The sequence below is a fragment of the Cottoperca gobio genome, chromosome 4 (assembly GCF_900634415.1).
Source record: "Cottoperca gobio chromosome 4, fCotGob3.1, whole genome shotgun sequence".
Lineage (NCBI taxonomy): Eukaryota > Metazoa > Chordata > Actinopteri > Perciformes > Bovichtidae > Cottoperca > Cottoperca gobio.
Window position 1 is genome coordinate 23,516,150 of NC_041358.1, and position 20,315 is coordinate 23,536,464.

A 20,315-nucleotide genomic window follows, 5' to 3' on the forward strand; every position below is an offset into this window, starting at 1 on the left:
AGAGCAACACACACACACACACACCTGGTACACTGTCAGAGCTTCTCCTATTTCGGTGGCCAAACTGATGTCAGGCACTCGTGTCCCCAAGGTTCCCATCACACTTCACCGCAGGAATCTATATTCCAGTCCAGTACACTTCCATTAGGCCATACTGTTCCTTTCAGCAGCTAATGTGTAACAGGGGAACATGGATAATAACATCCAAGAACACAAGCACTCTTTCTGATAATAAGAGGACACTGGGTTGTGTGTGTTTGTGTATAAGGCAACTAGTGCCTCAATGTTAGCATCTGAGAGTGCGCAAACGGACGGCATTGTATTACGATCGATTGATACTTAACTTAGAACTTCAAATACAATCCTAAAAGTTTTTATTTGTTCATTTAAAAATGTAATAAAACTTGTAAGAAAAGATTTTCGGTACAATTTATAGCAGTATAAATCCAATGTGTCCATGTACATGGCTTCTCTATATAGCAGTTTAGGTTTCCTGCAGAGTAAAGTACATACACACATCAAAGAAAACAATGCAAGTATGTACCAGAAGTAATGCAGAATACATGACCATGACCAAAATCTTAAGGGTTATAACCATCACTATACTATCACCAAGTATATGAAATATGTTCTCTTGCAGAAGACAGGGAATTAATGTTTTGCCCAAGGACACAGGGTGTGAACCCAGGCCTTCCATCTAAAGACTTCTAACACTTCATCTCATGAAACTGAAAGTGTCTGCACGCTGGTGTCCATGTGCATGTGTATGTGTGTGTGTGTGTGTGTGTGTGTGTACGCGGGTGGACTCGCTGTTCAAGTAAAAGGGCCCTGCATGAGATTCAGAATATCTTATTAGATGGTGCAATGTTCATCCATGGTTCCACTCATTAGCATTAGTCCAGCAGGATGGTGATTTGAAATTAAGTCAGAATATTTAAAATAACATAAATAGGTAACCGCACGGGTCCAAGCCCCCCCTGCGAGATAGCGGCAATTCAGGAGTTAATGACAAAACGCAGATGTATAATAACAGATAACTCATCTCTGGAGTATTCCTAGTTTACATTAATTACAGCGTAGCCCCTGGCAAACTGCATATCAAGCAGGATTTTGCAAACAAACAACTGGCATGTCTACTTACCATCAAGCAGTGAAGCAACAGGGGTCATATCGCAAAAGATTTAGAAACAGGGAGGCTCAAGAGAGAAGGACAAGCGAGGCGATGGGAGGCAGTCAAATGCACATACAGAAACACAGACAACCCAGAGCAGCATGGCATTTATTGTCAAATGTGCTGTATGATGTTTTCTTGTTATCTTGTAGTAGAGCTGCAGCGAATGTCATTTTTTTGACGTTCAAAGCTTCTATTGAGGTTTTTCGAATGAAGCTTCAAATGTCTGTCATCATATTTCAGGACGTCATCGCCCTACAACATTTTTTTTTTAAATAGATGTTTCGTTATTGTGGTTGTATAAATGTAATCTATGGTGATGTTAGATTGCTGGTGATACAGGTGTGTGCCTCCCTTTGTGTCGGCAAGCATGAGAGCAGTCGTAATGATGTTTTTTAAAGGCTAAACGGCAAAGAAATAAGGACTGAAGAAAATATGTTGGGACTTTTGGACTACAACGCTCTGGAGTTATTGGAAGTTATTGCATCATACGAGTCGGCAACATCCCATGCGGCCACCACTGGAATCTAATTATACGATTAGAATAATATACTAATAATATTAGGCTAATCTTTTGCAACTTTGCAGAAACACCGGGTTTAAACAGAATGAATATTATTATTATAACTATTTAGGTACAGCCCTATGTTATTTATATTATATAGATAATTATTGGTCTTTAAATTAAAATTAAAATAATGAGTGCATCTCTGCTCAGCTGCTGGTTCATCGGTAGGGCTATGTGTGGATGCAGTTTTACAGCACACACTCTGTTTCCTTGGACCGCTGGTGTTTGTGTGTGTGAGTGAAGCTGAAGGGAAGGGAACAGCAGAGCAGACTCGCCTGTGAGGCCTGACACCCATCAACGTCTCCCTGTTACATTTCTATGACACGCTTTGTCTCAGGAAGAGCAGCGGCCGATCAGCAAAGGGAGAGAGGGGAGACAGGAGGATGTGGGGTGGACAGGATTGGGTGGGGTAAAGGGGAAGTCAACGGGAGGGCTAAAGTACGACTAAAAGGTTCAAGAAAAGGGTTTTATTTTTCAAGCGTGTGTGTGCAGAAAAGCTTTTAGAACTTGTGTGTAGAAAATGCAGCTTGCAAGGCTGATTTGCTAATTCTGTACACTCTCACTGTGCCATGGCTGTACAATCATTAAATGTATTTTTTTTTTTTTTGCGTTAACATTAAGTGATGCCGTTTATAGAAACGTTGTTTACAGCTCTCTATTCAGAGCCCAGATGGTTTTGGAGATCTTCTCTTCTCTCCGAACACACAAAGAAAAAAGGAGGCAGTTCAGGGAAGAGCATCAGACTTGTTAGTGTCCATGTCAGCGCCCTCATGGCCCTCATTTATACATTCAGCCACATCAACCATTCAATGCCAGTGGTAGGTCAACCCTTACGGACGCCCTGCCAAGCTGGCAAGGGGGGCTGTTATTAATGACTGAGACGAGAGGGAGAAACTCTGGACAAAAACATAAGTAATCAGAGAGCACATTGCTGAACACAGTTATAACCTCTCATGAACACATCCTCTGGCATTATGTGAAATAACTTTTTCCCTCTTTCGGTCTTATTATTTAAATGCAGAGGTAAAAGGAGGAGAATAACGCCCTCCAGCCTCGCGCTTGGCTAATTTGCAGGATAAATGAAACAACGTGTTTTTCCAGAAAGCCACCAGAAAAATGTTCAAAGTTTGTGGTATTTGCATTGCAATGTTTACCTGGAACATGTGCCTTTAGGCCGGGTTTCTCTGCCTCTTTGTCTTCTATCAAACGGGGTGTTTTGGGGGAAGGGGAGGGATGTGCGGATGTTTCTCCCTGGTGCACGCTTGATCTGACCATGTTAAGCCACGCTGCCTCTGTGGGGAGCCACTTCTACCCACCGCTCCGTCCTCCCGTCTCTTACTGACATTCTTTTTCTCACAGATACCAAATGCATAATCACCAAAACAATGAGCGAAAGATAACTGCAAGTAAATACAAATACCATAAGCCCAATTGAACATGTAGTAGAGTGATTTTCTGTTTATCAAATTCATTATTTCAATATCATTAATCTAAGCTCTGTTTGTCTGCAGTGCTTCCCGCACGTAGACTTCATTTGGGGGGCCGCCCAGGTAGATTAACTGCCGCCCAAGTATATTTGGCGACCTATTTTAGCTTTTTATTTTATTAAAAAATGTTATCCGTCTGAAAGAGGGATGCCATCCGCAACCGATCACCGAGTGGCGGCAGGATGCAGCTTCGGGCACCGCTGCCTTTAGCTGGCGAGGCTGGACCTGACGCGGGACTACGGCCTGACATGCTGCAGCACCGCACATGATGTTCACACTGTAACGTACAGTGTGCTGCGAGCTGTGTAATTCCTCGGTCTGACAGGTTTCTAGTGACACATTAGGCACACACAAGGTTCATTCCCATCCAGAGCTGGCAGTTGTTGTCCCGAGAACCCCCCTTCCCCCCATCCCGAGGTTGGCTGACACCACCCATAACTAGAATCTAATTCTGTTGGAAACACTGAACCGCTTTCTGTTGATAGCAAATTTGGAGAAATGCAGAGCTTTGTCCCCCAAAAACTGTCATTCTGCGCTGTTGCTTCAAAGTGTGTGAGTCAGAGTGGGTCTGATCAATGCTGGCAATATCCCCGAGAGAATAGACACATGGAAAAGTTGAAACCAGGCCTTTAAAAGGCTGAGCTATTGATTGAATTGCTTTCCAAAGTGTTTTTCATCTCTGGGACTACACGAGGAGAATGCCGGCTGGTGTGCAGCCGGGTGCAGATGGCATGGTTGACCACCATAGAGAGAGAAAAGAGAGGGAGTGAGAAAAAGGAGGGGGGGAGAAAAAGATAGAGAGACAGACACTTACCCCGGGCAGTGTTTTCTGTTCATGGAGGGCGTTCTGGGCTTTGATGGCAGACTCTCGGGCGCAATAGGTGAGGAATGCACAACCTGCAACAGAGGAGACCACATATTAATGTAATTAGAATTACACATTTTAAAACGATGCAGCAGGTTAATAAAAGAAATATCAACAAAGAATATTAGGGCAGTGATGAAATCACAAAGCATTTGGAAAATTAGGAAATAAAGATGTTTGGCTTGTTTGAATATAATGAGTTCTTATGACCAGATACTGAGCAATTAAGAAACCAAATCTGTGTCGGGGGTCTAATGAGTTAGTGGAAAGACAAAACTCCTTGTAAACATTTCTTGGAATAAACAGAGCAAGTTAATGAAAACAGGCAGCCGTGCAATACACTAAGCTACATGTGTACACTTTTTCACAGGTGGCAAAGGCGAAAGGAGAATAAACAAAACCGCAATAAAATAAAAAGTTTAGAGATGAGCTGAGAATTCTTTTTAAGAATTGCCAGGCCTGTCCAGCCTCCCCATCCCTTGTGCCATGTCCTGTCAAAAGCTCCTAGCAGCCTGGCCAGCGTCCCCACTCTGAATGGTTGTGACAGCAGCGGAGACAAAAGAAATAGGACTGCAGGAGAGTATTGGGGGTTAGAAGAGGAGAAGAAGAAGGGACGGGATCAGTGTTGGGATGGAGGAAGGAGGGAGATACTGACAGAGAAGATGAGAGGACAGGATGTGGTGTTAAAACTCTCCAGGGTGAATTCTGCCATGCGTGCACACACACACAACATCTGTCAAAATCACTGAATGCATAAAGAAGAGAAGAGGAGAAAAGAAAAGAGAAAAGGCAGGGAGGACGAGACGGAGAGAAACCAGATGGAGTATTGAGGCAATCATTTTCCCCTTGACTGTCTGAATAAATAGATTTGCTTGTGTTCTATTAATGAGGTTCATATGGGTTACCATGCATCATATTTCTGCCACTCTGACCATGGTTTATTATTTATTTTGGATCTCATTTCAACAGCCAAATGTATTCAGTGGGTGGTGATGTATTAAGCGTCTTTACACGGACAATATTCCAATCTGTAGTCTTGTTGCGTAATATGAGATCACTTTTACCCATCTAAACATTCACCATCCATTTCTGTCGTGTGCTCATGCTGTTGTGCTTTGGTGACGTCTCCACTGTAACCTCCACAGGACTGCATCAGTAGGAGGGTTAAAACGCTATGTCAGTGATTGATCCATTGATCGACCTGTAACCTGTTTTGCCTTGCTGCTCTAAGGTGTCAGCACATGTGTGTGTGTGTGTGTGTGTGTCCCTGCACACACACCTGCCTTTATACAGACAGCGTTTGACCACTCTTATCTAAATCCCATTCAATTATTTCTGTTCCATGTTATAAAGCTCCTCCTTTTGTTTGGGACAGTCAGTCTGCACCCTGCCATGCTTTTCAGTATGAGAAAGACAGATAGTGACGGAGTCCGTCCAGGGTTGTGACCTTTGAGGTGGCTGACTGTAACACTGGTGTCACGGTACAGCCCTCCCCTTAGACTCCCTAGTCCCAGCAACCCTAACCTAATGATTTCCAATGGCCACCGAGCAAATCATTCAATCACGCACACTGCTGTATAATTCCCTTTCTCTCTTCTGCGTGTCTCTTCTCTGAAAATGTCATTGTTGTTTTAGGTTTGTTTGTTTCTCACATGGTTGAGGGTAATAGGAGGGAATGGCTCCATTTTTGGTGGTTGTTTTTCTCTCTTTTTTTTTTTTCGCTCTCTCTGGGCTTGTTGTTGTTGTTGGTTTACTTGACAAACGCTGGCCTTATCTCTGAATAAGAAACAAGTACTTTGCATTACAATCACAAACACCATTTATTTGTTAATGTGTAATGCATAGGGCATTGAGAATAAATTAATAACAACCACAAGACTAGCAAACAAAAGAGAAACATGAACTCCATTTAAATGTAACTCTGTGCTCTTTAATGTATGGCTTAATAAGAATTTGCAGGCCACAGGCGAAAAAGCTTTAACAACTCCATAATTGGAATCCAAACACGTACAAATTGCCAGTGCTGCATTGCATACCAAGTGCAAAAGTGTGTGTGTGGGGGGGGGGGGGGGGCATGATGAAATAGTTTGAAACGCAACAAAAATCCGCTGTAATCAGAGCCTGCTGACACAGCAATGGGGGAAGCCTTCCCATTGTGAGGCGATGATCCTTTGCATCATCTGATAGGAACCTAAAACAGCCTTATCTCACACATTGATTTTAGCTCCAAAGAACAGAAATTCCTCCTCTTTGCTCCCTTTCCCTGCGCTTTGTCAACGCCAACTGCACTAGTCTGGTATCCTATTTCTTAATGATACATTTCTGTGTGCGCGGTGTGTACTGGGTAATAGGGCTGAGTCTCTCCATCTCCACGGTGTTGAATTCCGAGTAATTAAAGAGTCTTACATGGAGAAGAGCGAGTGAGTGGGTGAGACAGAGAGACAACACCAGAGAGAGTTAGTAGCTAGTAGCGGAGGGTACTGTACAGCTGTATGTCCTGTTGATCAAATGCATGCATACTTAAACACACAGCTGATCCTCTAACCGTGTGGAAGCATTGGTTTCAGGCACACTTATTCAATTAATTCACAAATATATATATATATATATATATATATATATATGTAGATATATATATATATATATATATATATATATATATATATATATATCTATATATATATATAATGTATATATATATATATATATATATATATATATATATATATATATATGTAAAAAAAAAAAATATATATATATATATATATATATATATATATATATATATAATAAATAAAAGACTAGACAGTGTGTATTCTATAGAATTTATCATTTGGGTTGTGAGTTTACAACAAATCCTCATATACTGTTTTGTACTAAGACTAACTATTTAAATTATAAGTGAGAGTAAAATGTTTCTACAAAGATTTAATACCAAATTTTACAAAATGCCCATCCATCATTAGTTTTTCTGTAGCGATGACAATATCATTCATAAACACTGCAGTCAAAACTCAAGTTGATTTTGAATGCAAACTGACATTTTGTCATCCACTACATAATCAAAACCTGTTTAAAATGGCAATTTAATAAAGATTAGAATTGGCACCCAGCTTTTACCTACCTACCCAGCTGTCACATGACCAGATACATATAAACATGAGATCTTTGTATACAAATGAACATGCATACAACAACAAATATGAACAGATATTACTCCACCTATTAGGTTTCACTGCGCTCACACACACACACACACACACACAAAGACCCAACCGCTGATGAAAAACATGCCTCAATCACCTCTGTTTAAGAAAGCTATTCACCAAACAGATCAATATTGGACAACTCTGCAAAAAATCTTACAAATATGCCCTGCAAATATTGTTAAGACATGGTCACGGCTATGAAAATGAAACTCAGCTCTTACAGAAAAATCATTATCAGTTACAGTAAAATACAGCCAACACTTACTTTTCCTCGACTAATTATATTTGTACTTGTAATGACAAAGGGGAATAGTGCTTTTTAGACAAACCATGTTTACCATGTTGTTATTGTTATTGGGAATCATGGGCTCATGACTGTTATTCAACTTTTGCACAATGCACGGTACAAAAAAACTGTTTAAAACTACATATATTGTGTCCACCAATGTATACACATTCCAGTCTCTCATTCAATACCATAAATAATAATCCAGTGTATAACTGCTGGGATGTCCCGTCACAGTGGTAAGGGAAAGCAGGGGCAGGCTCATTATAAACATCAATCAAACCTGTCTTACATAAATCAAAGCCAGAATTTAATATCATTCATAAATTACCGGAATATAAGCATAAGATTAATTCCCTTTAAAAAACAATATATCAATACAAACACCCTTAATATAATTAGCTTTCAAAATACACTACAATCTACAAACTGAATTAATACACATACGTTGATGATAAAACAGTATTTGACTTTTATCTTTTCTAATCACCATACTATGGCAAACATGTTTACCAACTAACCATACCTGAGTAATTGCACACACAGCAGTTATATAGCATAATGAAAATTAGCATAGCATTCACTACCTTGAAGCTAGCTAACTGCACTGCTCACTTTCCTAGCCAGACACTTTAGCATTGCCCCCTAATGGCGTACAATTAATTTAGGATACCGACCTCGTCATGACCCACCAACTTCGACAAGCTTTCACACGACGACGTATTTTGGTGAACAGATCCGCATATTTTCATTGAAAACGAACTATTTTTATCAACATTTACGTTACTTTCATATCGTTCGGCTACAGTTCGTCGCTACACAACGGCATTAATTTCTGACGCAAAGCGCAAAGCGCTCGCGACGTTCGCAGGCAGGTGTCATGTGATTGACTAATTCAAATTAGCTTTATTGGCAAGAAAGCTAAATTACATGTTACATAGAGCATCTTTGAAATTGCTGAATAATTACTTTTTACACTCGAAAACAAAGTAGATATTTACAAGATAACAACAACAAGACATAGAGAAATGTGTTTATAGCAAGACTTTCTTTAATTATTATGCCTAAAGAATATTATTATTATATTAAAATTAGTTACTTCAAAGCCATGGGCTCCTAACTTTAAATAATGGTCCTTTTGTTTTGTTTTCCCTATCCATATCAATTTAAGTTTGATTGTATTTGTGCTTTTCTTTCTGTGTGTTGACATTTCCTTTGATGAAATTTTACAAAAAACTATCTACCTTGGCCGGTAAAGGAACAGTGTGTAGGATTTAGGGGGATCTATTGGCAGAAATGTACCACAAGACCATCGTAGGTTCAATGATATTGCTGGTAGGACCATGAAGAGATTCATTTGTGCCACTGTAGCAACTTACAGCTAGAAGCTTTGACATCGACAGGAGGAGCTCAATATAAAATCCTACTCCTACATTGGCACTGGGCATAAATCGTGTACTGCAGAACCGCCAAATAGGAATGCAATTCCATCGGGACTGAGTTGGTTTTAACCACGTCTCTCTTTTCACTCAGCCTCTTTGCTCCCTTTCCTCCATCTCCTTGCCCCAAAGGAGCTAAACAGCCTCAGTGATATGAAAAAGTGTGAACTTGCCCTCAATGTGGCATTTTCTTGGCCAGAAAGTGTGAAGGTAGCAGAAACCAAGCCAGTTCTGGCACCAGTCTCGCCTGCTCCCTCACACATCATTTGCACTCTTTGGAAAATGCTATCACTGTGGGGAGATTACTTGCTTACTTCATTTACTGCCATGTGGGGCTCCCGGGGAACTGATAGCCTTTCAGAGGGGTCGGAAGCTGAAACACACATCATCAGCACTGATACAATGTGATTATGACCTGAATCATTGCCAGCCAGGGAGGCAGGAGGCTCAGTGGCGCAGATTGACCGTGAGGGGGGTAATCAGTCTGGTCTCGGAGAAGCTTTTAACTCATATAATCACTCCCTCACCTTTGAAAAAAAGACCCTCGGTCTGTTCACACACTCAAACCATCATGCCAATGTTCAGGGCGGGCAGATTGAGGGGGGACAGACAGAGAGGTATAATAAAGAAGAGCTGGAGCATAGAGTTGGCAGGGGCTTTCCAAAATGCTCTCATTCATTGTTCTGACAACAATATTTTCTCTGCTCAGGCCTAATGGGCTTGTAATGAGCACTGTAATATAAGCAGTAGCCTAGCGTAACCTGTAAACCTTAATTAAGTCAGACAGCCACCTTAAAGGGAGCCAGCGCCTGTGCTCAGTCACCATCTCATGATCCTGAAGCTGACTACACTCTTCCATCACTCCTTCATCAATCATTCCATCCCTCCATCTCTGCTACATCCAGCTCCAAATGCTCTTCCATTTCTCCTTTCACTACCCCTCCCATCATCCCTTCACCTTGAGAAATGGCTGGGGGAGGATGAGCGTCGCAGAGCGCAGAGGAGCATCGATGTCCATCATGAGGGCAAGAAATAGTCCCCGGACCCTCCCTCGTATCCTCTCTGACCCCTGAGTAGGAGACCTCAGCAATTGATTTGTTGCTACTGGCTCACATAGACTACACTAAAGCCTCCACTCTGCAGTCAAACAGATCTATAGGCAGCACATCCTGAAGGACTGCCTGTGTGTGTGTGTGTACGCGTGTGAAAGTGTGAATTTACAAAACACATACATGCACGTCTCATGGCGTGCATTGTCGAATGAGTGTGACGATTAATTGCTTCTGAAAGGCTGTGTGTATGTCTCAGGTTCATTACTGGGAATAAAGAAGCCGTCATAACAATGAAGAGAGAGAGAGACACTTTCACGCTCACAATCGACTGAGGTTAAATAGTTCTCTCAGGGCACAAGTGGTTCTTCATATATAATCAGACTGTAAAGTATTTCTATCAGAAGCTGACACAGGGCTATATCGTGTAGGCGTAGCAGCATTAGCAGGGCTGAAAACAGTAATACAGTTCCAACTAGTTCCTGATAAAGTTCCTGAGATAATGCTCTTTGGTGGTGTGTGCCGTTCCAAGGGGTGATGTGATAGATTGCAACTGGCCACCCATTCCCAAGTTGGCCAGAACTATTTCAATGTGCGGTTCTGAATAACACTTAGGATATGACACTTTGGCCACCGCCGCACTGAGGTCTTTAAAGTAAGCCTTGGATTTTGTAGACTATCTGTGTACTTCATCCCTCTTCTGGGCACGATCTATAAATACATCTAGTGGCCTGCATCCCTGATGAGCTAGCTAATTGACACTGTTAATGGATGGAGTTTCACAGAGCTGTAAATAATGTGTAGGTTCACACTTACTGCCTCCTGCCGTGTTACTTCTGGGAGGGCAACACGAGTTTACCTGCCAAGTCCTGTCGCTCCAACCCTTCGTTTCTGCCTCCCTCCCCCAGCCAAGTCTGCTCCGGCAAAGGGATTTACACAGAAATCAATAGAAGTTTCTCTGAGCCCCCCCCCATTCAAAGTCAGAAAAGTGCATTTCCTTCTTTTCATGTACCATAACAAACTCTAGGAAAAACAAACAGGACCAGGCAAGAGGAAATAATAAAATCACTTTCACTTGGCTCACGCCCATTGCCTGCTGCCACAGTGCACAATATGCTTCCACTTAATGAACCTAATTGACATATTTGATGCAATATTTCTAACAATGCTTGTCCTCTTTTGAAAAGTGAAAGGCATTTAAACCTTTGAGACAGATCAATTGATCATAGGATTAAGCCGCAATCACAGATGACTGGCAGCTGCAAACTGACTGGCTGTGGACTAAGAGACGGATCAGGTTCTCAGTCACTTTGATTTTACAAATTGAAAGATACCTTTAAAGACAACGCTTCAAAGGCCCAGAGTTTTCTCAGATGGAGAGATTGAAAGAGGAATGAGGAAGAAAGACATGTGAGGGGCAGAAAAACCACACACACACACACACACACACACACACACACACACACGCACACACACACGCACACACACGCACACGCACACACACACACGCATTCTTCTTTGTTTTACTGCGAGGCCACCTTGAGAAGAAAGATTGCTTGTCTTTTTAAACAAGCATGTAATGAGTACTCTGCATCTTATATTTGTTATTTCCATTCAATGCATGTACTGAATTCTTTCTTTCTTTCTTTTTTTATCTCATGTCACCACTGAGCTGGAGAAGAGTGAAAATTGACACTAATGGTCTGACTAACAAGCATGCACGAGGGTGTTAACTGCATTGACGTATATTTCCTATAAATGTAAATATAAAATAGAGTTCTGCTAATGAATCTATCTTTCCTTCCAGCTATACATCAGAAGAATGGCAAAGAAAGAGCTCTGAAGTGAACCCGAAGAGCAGACGAAACAGATATGAGAGCCCATCAGCCATTAATTAATTTAAGTAGTCTTTTTTAATTAAGCCAGATCCTCCGTTGAATAGTGAAGCACAGAGCGGATGCCATGTTGGAAACCCATATAAAGTCTGCATACGCTGCTCACTCAACCACGTCAACATTTGATCATCAAAAAGCAAACACAAATTCAATCTCTCATCTGTGTCTTCTGCACTATTTGGCACATAATTTGCTTGCATCACGCTAACAAACAAAAAACACATCTCCAGCACAAAGCTCCTGACCAGTTTGTGTCTCTGGCGATAAAGCACAGAGACTGTTAGCTACAGCGTCGCCGCTTCAGCGGGAAAGATAGATGGAAGCGGTGAGGGAAGAGATGGCTGTGTGATGTAAGGGATGGGGTGTGAGGAGAGTAGGGGGGCCAGCGATGGAAATGATGGGGACACGGCCCTCCAGTCGCCCACAGATGCTGCCTCTGTCTCTGCCTCGTTCGCTCCCTCCTTTTGAGCACAGTATGGGAGCAGTCTTTTGGGGGAGGCTGGCAGGCAATCAGTGATGTCATGCCAGCAGTGCAGCGATGGCAGCTTAACCTATTTTCGGAAATACCACAGAATTTCTATTTATAACTGTGCTGAGCAGCATGTATCTTCACACATCCCTCACGGACCTGAGCAGTCATAGACATTTTCCATTTTCTAAAATGTGTCTTCGTCACAAATTGGGGATCTGCAGGAAAAAAAGGTGTTGATGCTTATAGTGATGTCATAATTACCATTTAGGGAGGTGTTATGTCTGTTATTCATTTTAATTGTTGTTACAGCGAATATAAGCATTTTTATTTTTGCTTACATTGGTCATTTAGGAACATTAACAGCCATAAAATCATAAATCGCCTCTAAGACCAGTTGTAAAAGTCGTCGTAGTTGCACTAGCAGCAGCAGCAGTAACATTAGAATAAGTATTACTCGTGTTACAAGAGAGATTTTCTCATGTTAACAGATTTCAAGTGATTATTTTATACATCCGCCAAACTTGGCCTCTGCTCCTGCTCCTCCACCCTCCAGCCTCCATCCGCCCCGCCCTCCGGTGTCCAAGCGGCTCTCAACCTGTCAGAGGGTTTCCTCCACGTCCCAAGCTGAGCCATCACTCTACTCTCCCACTGCCTTGAGATGAAAGCAACTATTTGTTTCTGCATCTCTGACAAACACTTCATCTTTTCCCCTCCACTTATCCATCTGTCCATTCATCCATTGTTCTGTGCTCATGTGTCTGTCTGCCATTTGCCTTGTGGGCCGCGCTGCATGCATGTGCCATCCTCCCTGTCCAATTCGCTCGAGTGACAGAGCTAAGTCATAACCACACAGCTTTGTGTCTGCGTGCACTCCCAGGCAGATACATGTACAACATTAATGCATTGTTCATTTACACCAGCATCAAGGGCTCAACCATTTGGCATTCAGAGAGATGTGACAGCTTGACTAATCTGTGATTGTTTTTTGGCCAAAACATGGGGGTTAGCGAGCCCTCCAAGGGCACAGTACTATAAGGCAAGACAAATAACTTATTATTTTCCAGGCTTGTACAAGGCTTTATCGCTTGAGTTCTCCTGAACCATTCCAAAATGGAGAGGGATTATCACAAAACATTGCATTAAAATCTCCTCTCTCTCCTCTCCCTTGTTATTTCATTTTCCATCTAAAATGAATCTCTGCCCAGCCAGGCTCAAACACAACATTAAAGAGCTATTCTAACAGAAACCGCCAACCCCCACCTCCCTCGCTCCCTCTTTTTTTCCCCCTCTGTGCCTTTATACCCCCCTCCCATAAGAGCACACTCTGCTCTGTAGGCAATGGCACTCTCTGCTAAGCTACCCATACAAAATAGATATGCTTCTGTCCCTCTATTAAGACTAAGGAAATAGCTGTTGTGACCTTTGTGCATGAACAAGAAGGCTGTACGTCTCTAAAGACTCTCAGAAGAGAAATGTGACCTACAACACAAAACCAATATAAAATAATTCAAACTAAATTTCAAAAGTCTACTCTGAAAATGTACCTCTTTTCTTGTTGTAGCAAATGAATTAGTATTATTTCTCGAATAAATGTATAATAGAAAGCTTTTCTTTTTGAAACATAATTTATGACTTTATTATATCCCAACAACAATCATATCATTAAAAGATTTGTATCAACAAACTCTGGGACGCGTAAGCAAACACCATGACAGAAAAACTAATGGGTTTACTTCCAGGTAGCCATGGGATGAAAAACCTTTTAAAGTGTCTTTAACCCTTAACACCCTTTGCCATTATAAGCATGCCTGCAAACATGACGCTGTCCACGCTCTAAAACAAACCACCACAGAGCTTCATTTAGTCCATTTAATGAAATGCAGATGTAGTGTATAGTTTCATAAACTGCGATGAAAAAGCTCCATGTTTTCCCTTAGACCTCAAACAACATCTTCCCATATCAGTCCCTGCTCCAGGCACCTATTAAGAGCAAACATATTCCAGAAAGGTCAAGGAATAACGGCACTTCCGACATACTGAAAGCATGATATACTGCAAGCCATAATGAATGTTGCATTTGCGCAGGAAATCAATCCATTTGAAAAGGCTCTCTTGGGCAGGAATTAAGGAGAACGAAGCGGAGACAGACTAAGAGCCAGGTGAGTTTGGTGAGCGGACACTAACCTCCAGGCAGAGTGCGGCCTTGTCCGCATCTGAGATTGGCAATCTCCTTGGAAAACCAACAGAAAAGAGGAACAGAGCGACGGAGGCAGCGCTCCTCATCCTGAAACCACTGCTGTCTGTTACAGTAAATCAGTAATATCATCCCAGAGTGTTGTGTATGTACCGTCCATATCACTTCTACAGCTCTGTTTAGAGTCTGTAAGTGAATTTATCCCATCTGTTTCCCCAGGGGGGACGCTGTCCTACAGCAGAGCCGTGATCTTTGACACTTTCCATAAGGCGCACACAATACGGAGACGTGTAGATGCGCTCTCACTTCCATCACGTCGAAGATGAGAGAGAGGCTTTAACAAACCAGTGCTTAGTTTCATTAATGCTCCTGCACTTCAGGCATCACTTCATATATGAAAACTGCCGTCTCATAGTAATATCATATCATATTTTGGTTTGATGCATATTCTATGTTCCAACTATTCCTGTTTCCTTCATTTTCTCTTTTTTATTGGGAGGGCAACCCACAGAGGAACGCTATCCATCAGACTAGCTCAGAGGGAGAGAAAAAACATAAACTTGAATAAATATTTCATTAGATTATTCTGTGATTTAATGTGCTTCTGCTTGGCTGGGGTCTACGGCAATATCTTTGGTCCATTTATAAATGCATTAACACATTGACACCCGAGACTAGTTTAATATTGATACCCGGGCTGAGTTGGCGGGCAGATTGAAGCAGTGTAGGGATGTGTTGTCTGTCTGCTGTGCTGAATCACACCTGCAGAGAAACATTTCTTTCTTCCTTCTCTTTGAGCTCGTATTACTTTACTGCACGATGGAAGATTAGTGAGTGAGTCTCAACCAGACAAATAGAGCAATTCAACAAAAATCTACACTGAAACAGATGAAGCATTGGTGTAAGTGCTTTGCATATACGTCCACTTTGTCAATTCGAACACAAAAAATGAACAAAAGAAAATCCAGAAAATAAGCCTTTCAACAAAGTTTCTGGAAATTTGGGCCGGTAGTTTTTCCATAATCCTGCAGACAAACAGACAAAGAAACAAACCAAAACTGAAAAGATAACCTCTTTGGCGGAGCTGATGATAAGACTGAAGCCTTGGTTTTGCATATATGCATGTGCATAAGCGTGTGTGTTTTGCATGTGCTATAAGTGGAAGCTAATTAGAGCCAAAGTGAGAAGTTTTCACAGTCTGTGATAAATTCAACATCAGGAAATCCTCTACCTATTAATACCAATTGGGCGACAATAATTGGCAGGCCATCGACAGCGTGGGCAGAATTAATCATTTGAAGAGGCAGACTAGACTGAATTTTTAATTGGCAGAGGCAGCCACTGTTTAGGGAAGCAACCAGCTGATCACCCCAGAGACTGCTGCTTCAGACAATGCACATTTGCTAATCCTCTTGAGTCAAGTTATTATGGCCAAGCATTATTATCACGCTTTACAAACTAATTCCATGTTTTCCCTCATGGTTTGCCAAGGAGAAAAAATAGTTGCATAAGAAGGGAAAGAAATAATAAACACACAAAGCGGATGAAATTAAAATCAAAATGACTGAATAAGTGCAGTGATTACAAATGCACAACCCTTAGAATGATGAGTGTGTGTGTGTGTGTGTGCGTGTGTGTGTGTGTGCGTGTGTGCACACAGTCCATTATGTGTCAGTCTGAATGTGCCTGTTTGAGGCTGCTGTTCCAGTGTTTCCACCAGGGTCCATACTCATAATCCTTCTCATGATTAACTATAAAATAACTTCATCAGAGATCATTGACACATTAGCGATTTGATTATGTATTGTGAATTGTGTCGCCTGGATTCATTACATTCTGAGACATTTAATTTGATTGAACAGCACTTGTTTAAAATTCTAATTAATTTGTTGTTTCAAGAATAACATTTTGGATTAAGTTGTTCTAATAGTTTACGCAGAGCAGAGAGTTGACCTCATCTAGCTGCGTAATAAACAAGCTAACATTTGTGAAATAATGTCTTTTCCTGACACCATCATCGGGTGACAATCACTCAGGAGCTATATACTGCAATCATTATGCAACACAGGGCAATGACATTTTAGAATATGCACGCACACACGTGCACACACATACCAATGAATGCCAAATGAGTGCCACACTGAAGAGATGTCTTCCTTTCTACACACTAAGAATATCAACTGTAGCGTTAGCCACCCAGCATGTTGCTTCATACAATATGTTGCTAATGGAAGCAACATATTGTGATGCATCCAGTATGAAACCTTCATAAACCTAAAGACACCATTTGTTTTTTATCCAAACGTGATCACACAGATTCGAGGAGATTTTTGAGATCTCCTGCTAGTTGCTAATTTTAAATTCATTTCCTTTGTTTCTGTTACTTTAACGTCACTTATCATAATCTAAGAATTAATATATATGGCAAAAAACTAATATCTGTCTGTTTTTGCAACGGCCTCAATACAAGGCTTTTGACACAGTTGTGGACAACCATTGTAATGGTGGCAAATGTAATATATTTAGTTAGTGATTCTATATATCATAGAAGACATTGTTTGCAAATGGCATTTACATTACTGTCACAGATTGTCATTTGTCTTTTCTAAATGTCACTGCAATAAAAGGCTTATCTCCTGTACTAACATCCCTCACATATCAACATCTGCTGTGCAGGAGAGCAAGATGGGGAATCCAAAGGAAGGGGAATTCAATTTAGAAATACTGTGTCAAAACGATAGTCGTGCTTTTGGTCAGGTTACATTGTATTTAGAAACACAGACATGAACGCACATAATAACCCAGTGACGTTATGCAAAAAGAATAAAGCGTGTGGTGTTTGGACAGTGTTGGTTTCTCTGTCTTTGATTCATGAATATGGTGTTGTAGACCTATGTGTTCAAATTATGACTATAATGAAAATAATAATTATCACATAGAGAGGTTATGTTTCACGTCCAACATAGATGAGTGCAAATAAAAACGTATTGAACAAAATAAAAGTTGGTTGAAAGTGGTGACGATGATGATGATGATGATGATGATGGTGGTGATGATGATGGTGATGATGACGTCTACACTGCGTGGATCGACTGTGAGGTGGGACGACGACGACGACGACGACACATATTGAGAAATGTTTTTTTTTCCCCCACCCAGGAAGAGATCTACACGCATATCTTTAATACCAACTTCATTATGGAAGGTGGAAGTTGTCCCTGTGTGAGCGGATGTACACCCTCCGCCTCCCTCAGCCTTCCACAAGCAGCGCAGCATCACTGCCCACTCTCCGTGGCGACGTCCGTCATCTTGCGACAGTTCTTGCGCCCTTTGGAGACATTGTGGTATTCAACTGATTTCGCTGGGTGTCGTGTTTGCACCCAGCCCCATTCGCACATGGGGAGAGATGTTAAAGAAAGCGTACGGGATGAATAAATGATGCCGCCCCTCCGCAAAAAGACGGGACTGGCAAGGGAGGGCTCTTTAAAAATGCATCCTTTCCAAGCGCCTCTGCCCCACTTAAGACCATGTTAGGAATATTTGGATGAAATTCAGAACATGGGCAAGAACAGTTTGTCACCCTATCCTTAGTGATACTGCAAGCGCTCCTAATATTTGTAAATCTCCCATATCCGTGTAATCAAAAATGTGGAATTATCTAAATGGAAATAGAAATGCTCTAAAATATTAGATAAAAATAACTTTATAAGCAATCATATCTGAGACAAAATAACAAACCTCATGAATGTTAGATGAAAGCATGCAAGCAATGATGCACATGATGAATTGTTTAGAATAGTAGACTGATATCTAGGTTAAGATTAAATGAATAAAAGTGACAAATAACCGTATTTTTTTTTTTTTTGCGTTATTGTTTCAACACAAATGAGTTCAAAATGTGCAGGAAATAATAAACAATTACACAGCTTTATATGGGCCTCGCAGCCATTTAAGCGGCGACACGTTACCTTTGTGCATGCCGGTGTATCGGTCCTTGAGAACTGTCAGTTCGTGGATTTTCCCAAACTGTTCAAACAGGGGTTTCAGGTCTTTTTCTTCCAAGTTCCGCGGTATCTGCCCGATAAACAGCTTAATGGCATCTTGGTCTTTCATGTTGCCGCTCTCCGGATGAATTGAAATGGGTTCTGTCCCGTTCATGGGTTTCGGAAATGTGATCTGAGGGTACTGGTGCTGATGTGGGATAAGTAGTAGTGGTTGTTGGGTCGGTGGTGCCCCCGGTCCGGTGAAAACCAGGCTGGAGTGAGCGGGCTGGGGCTGCTGTGGATGGTGCTGCCTTCTTGTTTCAGTCTGAGTGAATCTGGCCATTCTGAGCTGGGAGCAGAGTGGATAATAATGACAACACACACACACACATACACACACTGTGAGAGAGCAAGCACTCAGCTGGAAAGCAGGCTGACTTTCTATCCGACACAAAACACACACGCACACACAGTACAAGGCAGGCAGAGGGGGTGAGAGTGGCGGAATAGGCGCACAGGAGCGATATTAGACGCTCTGGAGCGACACCCAGCGGCAGCTGTGAGGTACTTCATCTTAGGAAAGGTAGCAAGTATTGTTGACCAGGTTTTTTTTGGACATGACTGAGCATGTTTGTAAAACACTTTTCAGTTGTACATAGTGAGAGAAGAAGTCCTACTGCAAATCATGTACTTTAGTTAATGTGGCACAATGGAAAATATTCATTGGGCTCATTCCACAGCAGACATTTTGACTTGTCATAGCAGGGAAAGCACAGATGTTAGCAATAACATTAACAATGGCTCCTTTCTATTTAAGTGTCATGACAGCCATCATTAAGCTTAATGTTTACACCTGTGCATTGTCAAATGTATTCCATGAAAAGGCATAAGTAAAAGCCCTTCATTTAAAATTGTACCAGAAATAAATTAAAGTGTTGGCAGTCACGTGAACATAAGTAATACGACGCACTTTCAGAGTAATTGATGTGTTAATGTGACAGCAGTATTTCAATGTAAGTTGTATGGGTCGTGCTGAGTCTGACAGTGTAGCCAAGTAAAGTAAAAAATGCTGACGTATTGTAAAGTAAAGTTCTACAAAGTGATTGCAGTGGTTGGATAAAACTCAATTGAAACTTTGTAGATAAATGAAGTAAAATAGTGCCGTCTGAAATGTGGTGGAGAAAAAGTCTCTCAAAGGTAAAAGTACCTCGACTGTGCAGGTCTGCAAGTCTGCAAGTCTGCAAGTCCTAATCCATCAGCAGGTTTTAATGATAGAAACTCTGCCATATAGATGTCAAAATCCAACTATAAATGTATGAAATATAGAAGATTAGTCTCACAGAAATGAGGCAACTGCTCAACTACATGTCTACCAAGAAGCTTGTGTTTACAAATGACACGTAACTTTATAGGTTCACGCTTTACTCTAAGTATGTGAATTAGAAATCTCCTTATGGAATTCAACAGCTGTTTATTAGTTGTTGTTTTTTAACAGGTGAGCATGCATTTCAAAGTTTTAAAGAGCACAACAACAACAATAAAGTGTACTGTATGTGTGCTGGTTTAACAGCACACATACAGTAGTTAACAGATTTTACTGTGTACAGTAAATGCTGCTACAAGTAATACGTGCACTATTTCTAAGTGAGTTGCATTGCTATCTTTCATTAGATTGAGTCAAGGGAGCAGCAACTATT

At 41.3% G+C, this 20,315-nt stretch overlaps 1 protein-coding gene across 8 annotated transcripts in view; it reads right to left on the bottom strand.

Annotated features, from left to right (window-relative positions):
* celf5a (cugbp, Elav-like family member 5a) overlaps positions 1-18,989 on the bottom strand; it is a 168,436-nt gene extending 149,447 nt beyond the window's left edge. For 7 of the 8 annotated variants that reach the window (XM_029429027.1, XM_029429029.1, XM_029429031.1 and 4 more), the window contains exons 1-2: positions 18,604-18,989; positions 4,041-4,123 (exon numbers count right to left, since the gene is read on the bottom strand). In XM_029429027.1, the coding sequence (XP_029284887.1) occupies positions 4,041-4,123; positions 18,604-18,961 (441 nt within the window). In that variant the 5' untranslated portion in view covers positions 18,962-18,989. Of the gene's footprint in view, positions 1-4,040; positions 4,124-13,861; positions 13,867-18,603 lie in introns of those variants that run through there. The other variant, XM_029429032.1, reaches the window with a different exon arrangement.
* Positions 18,990-20,315: the final 1,326 nt, after the last annotated feature.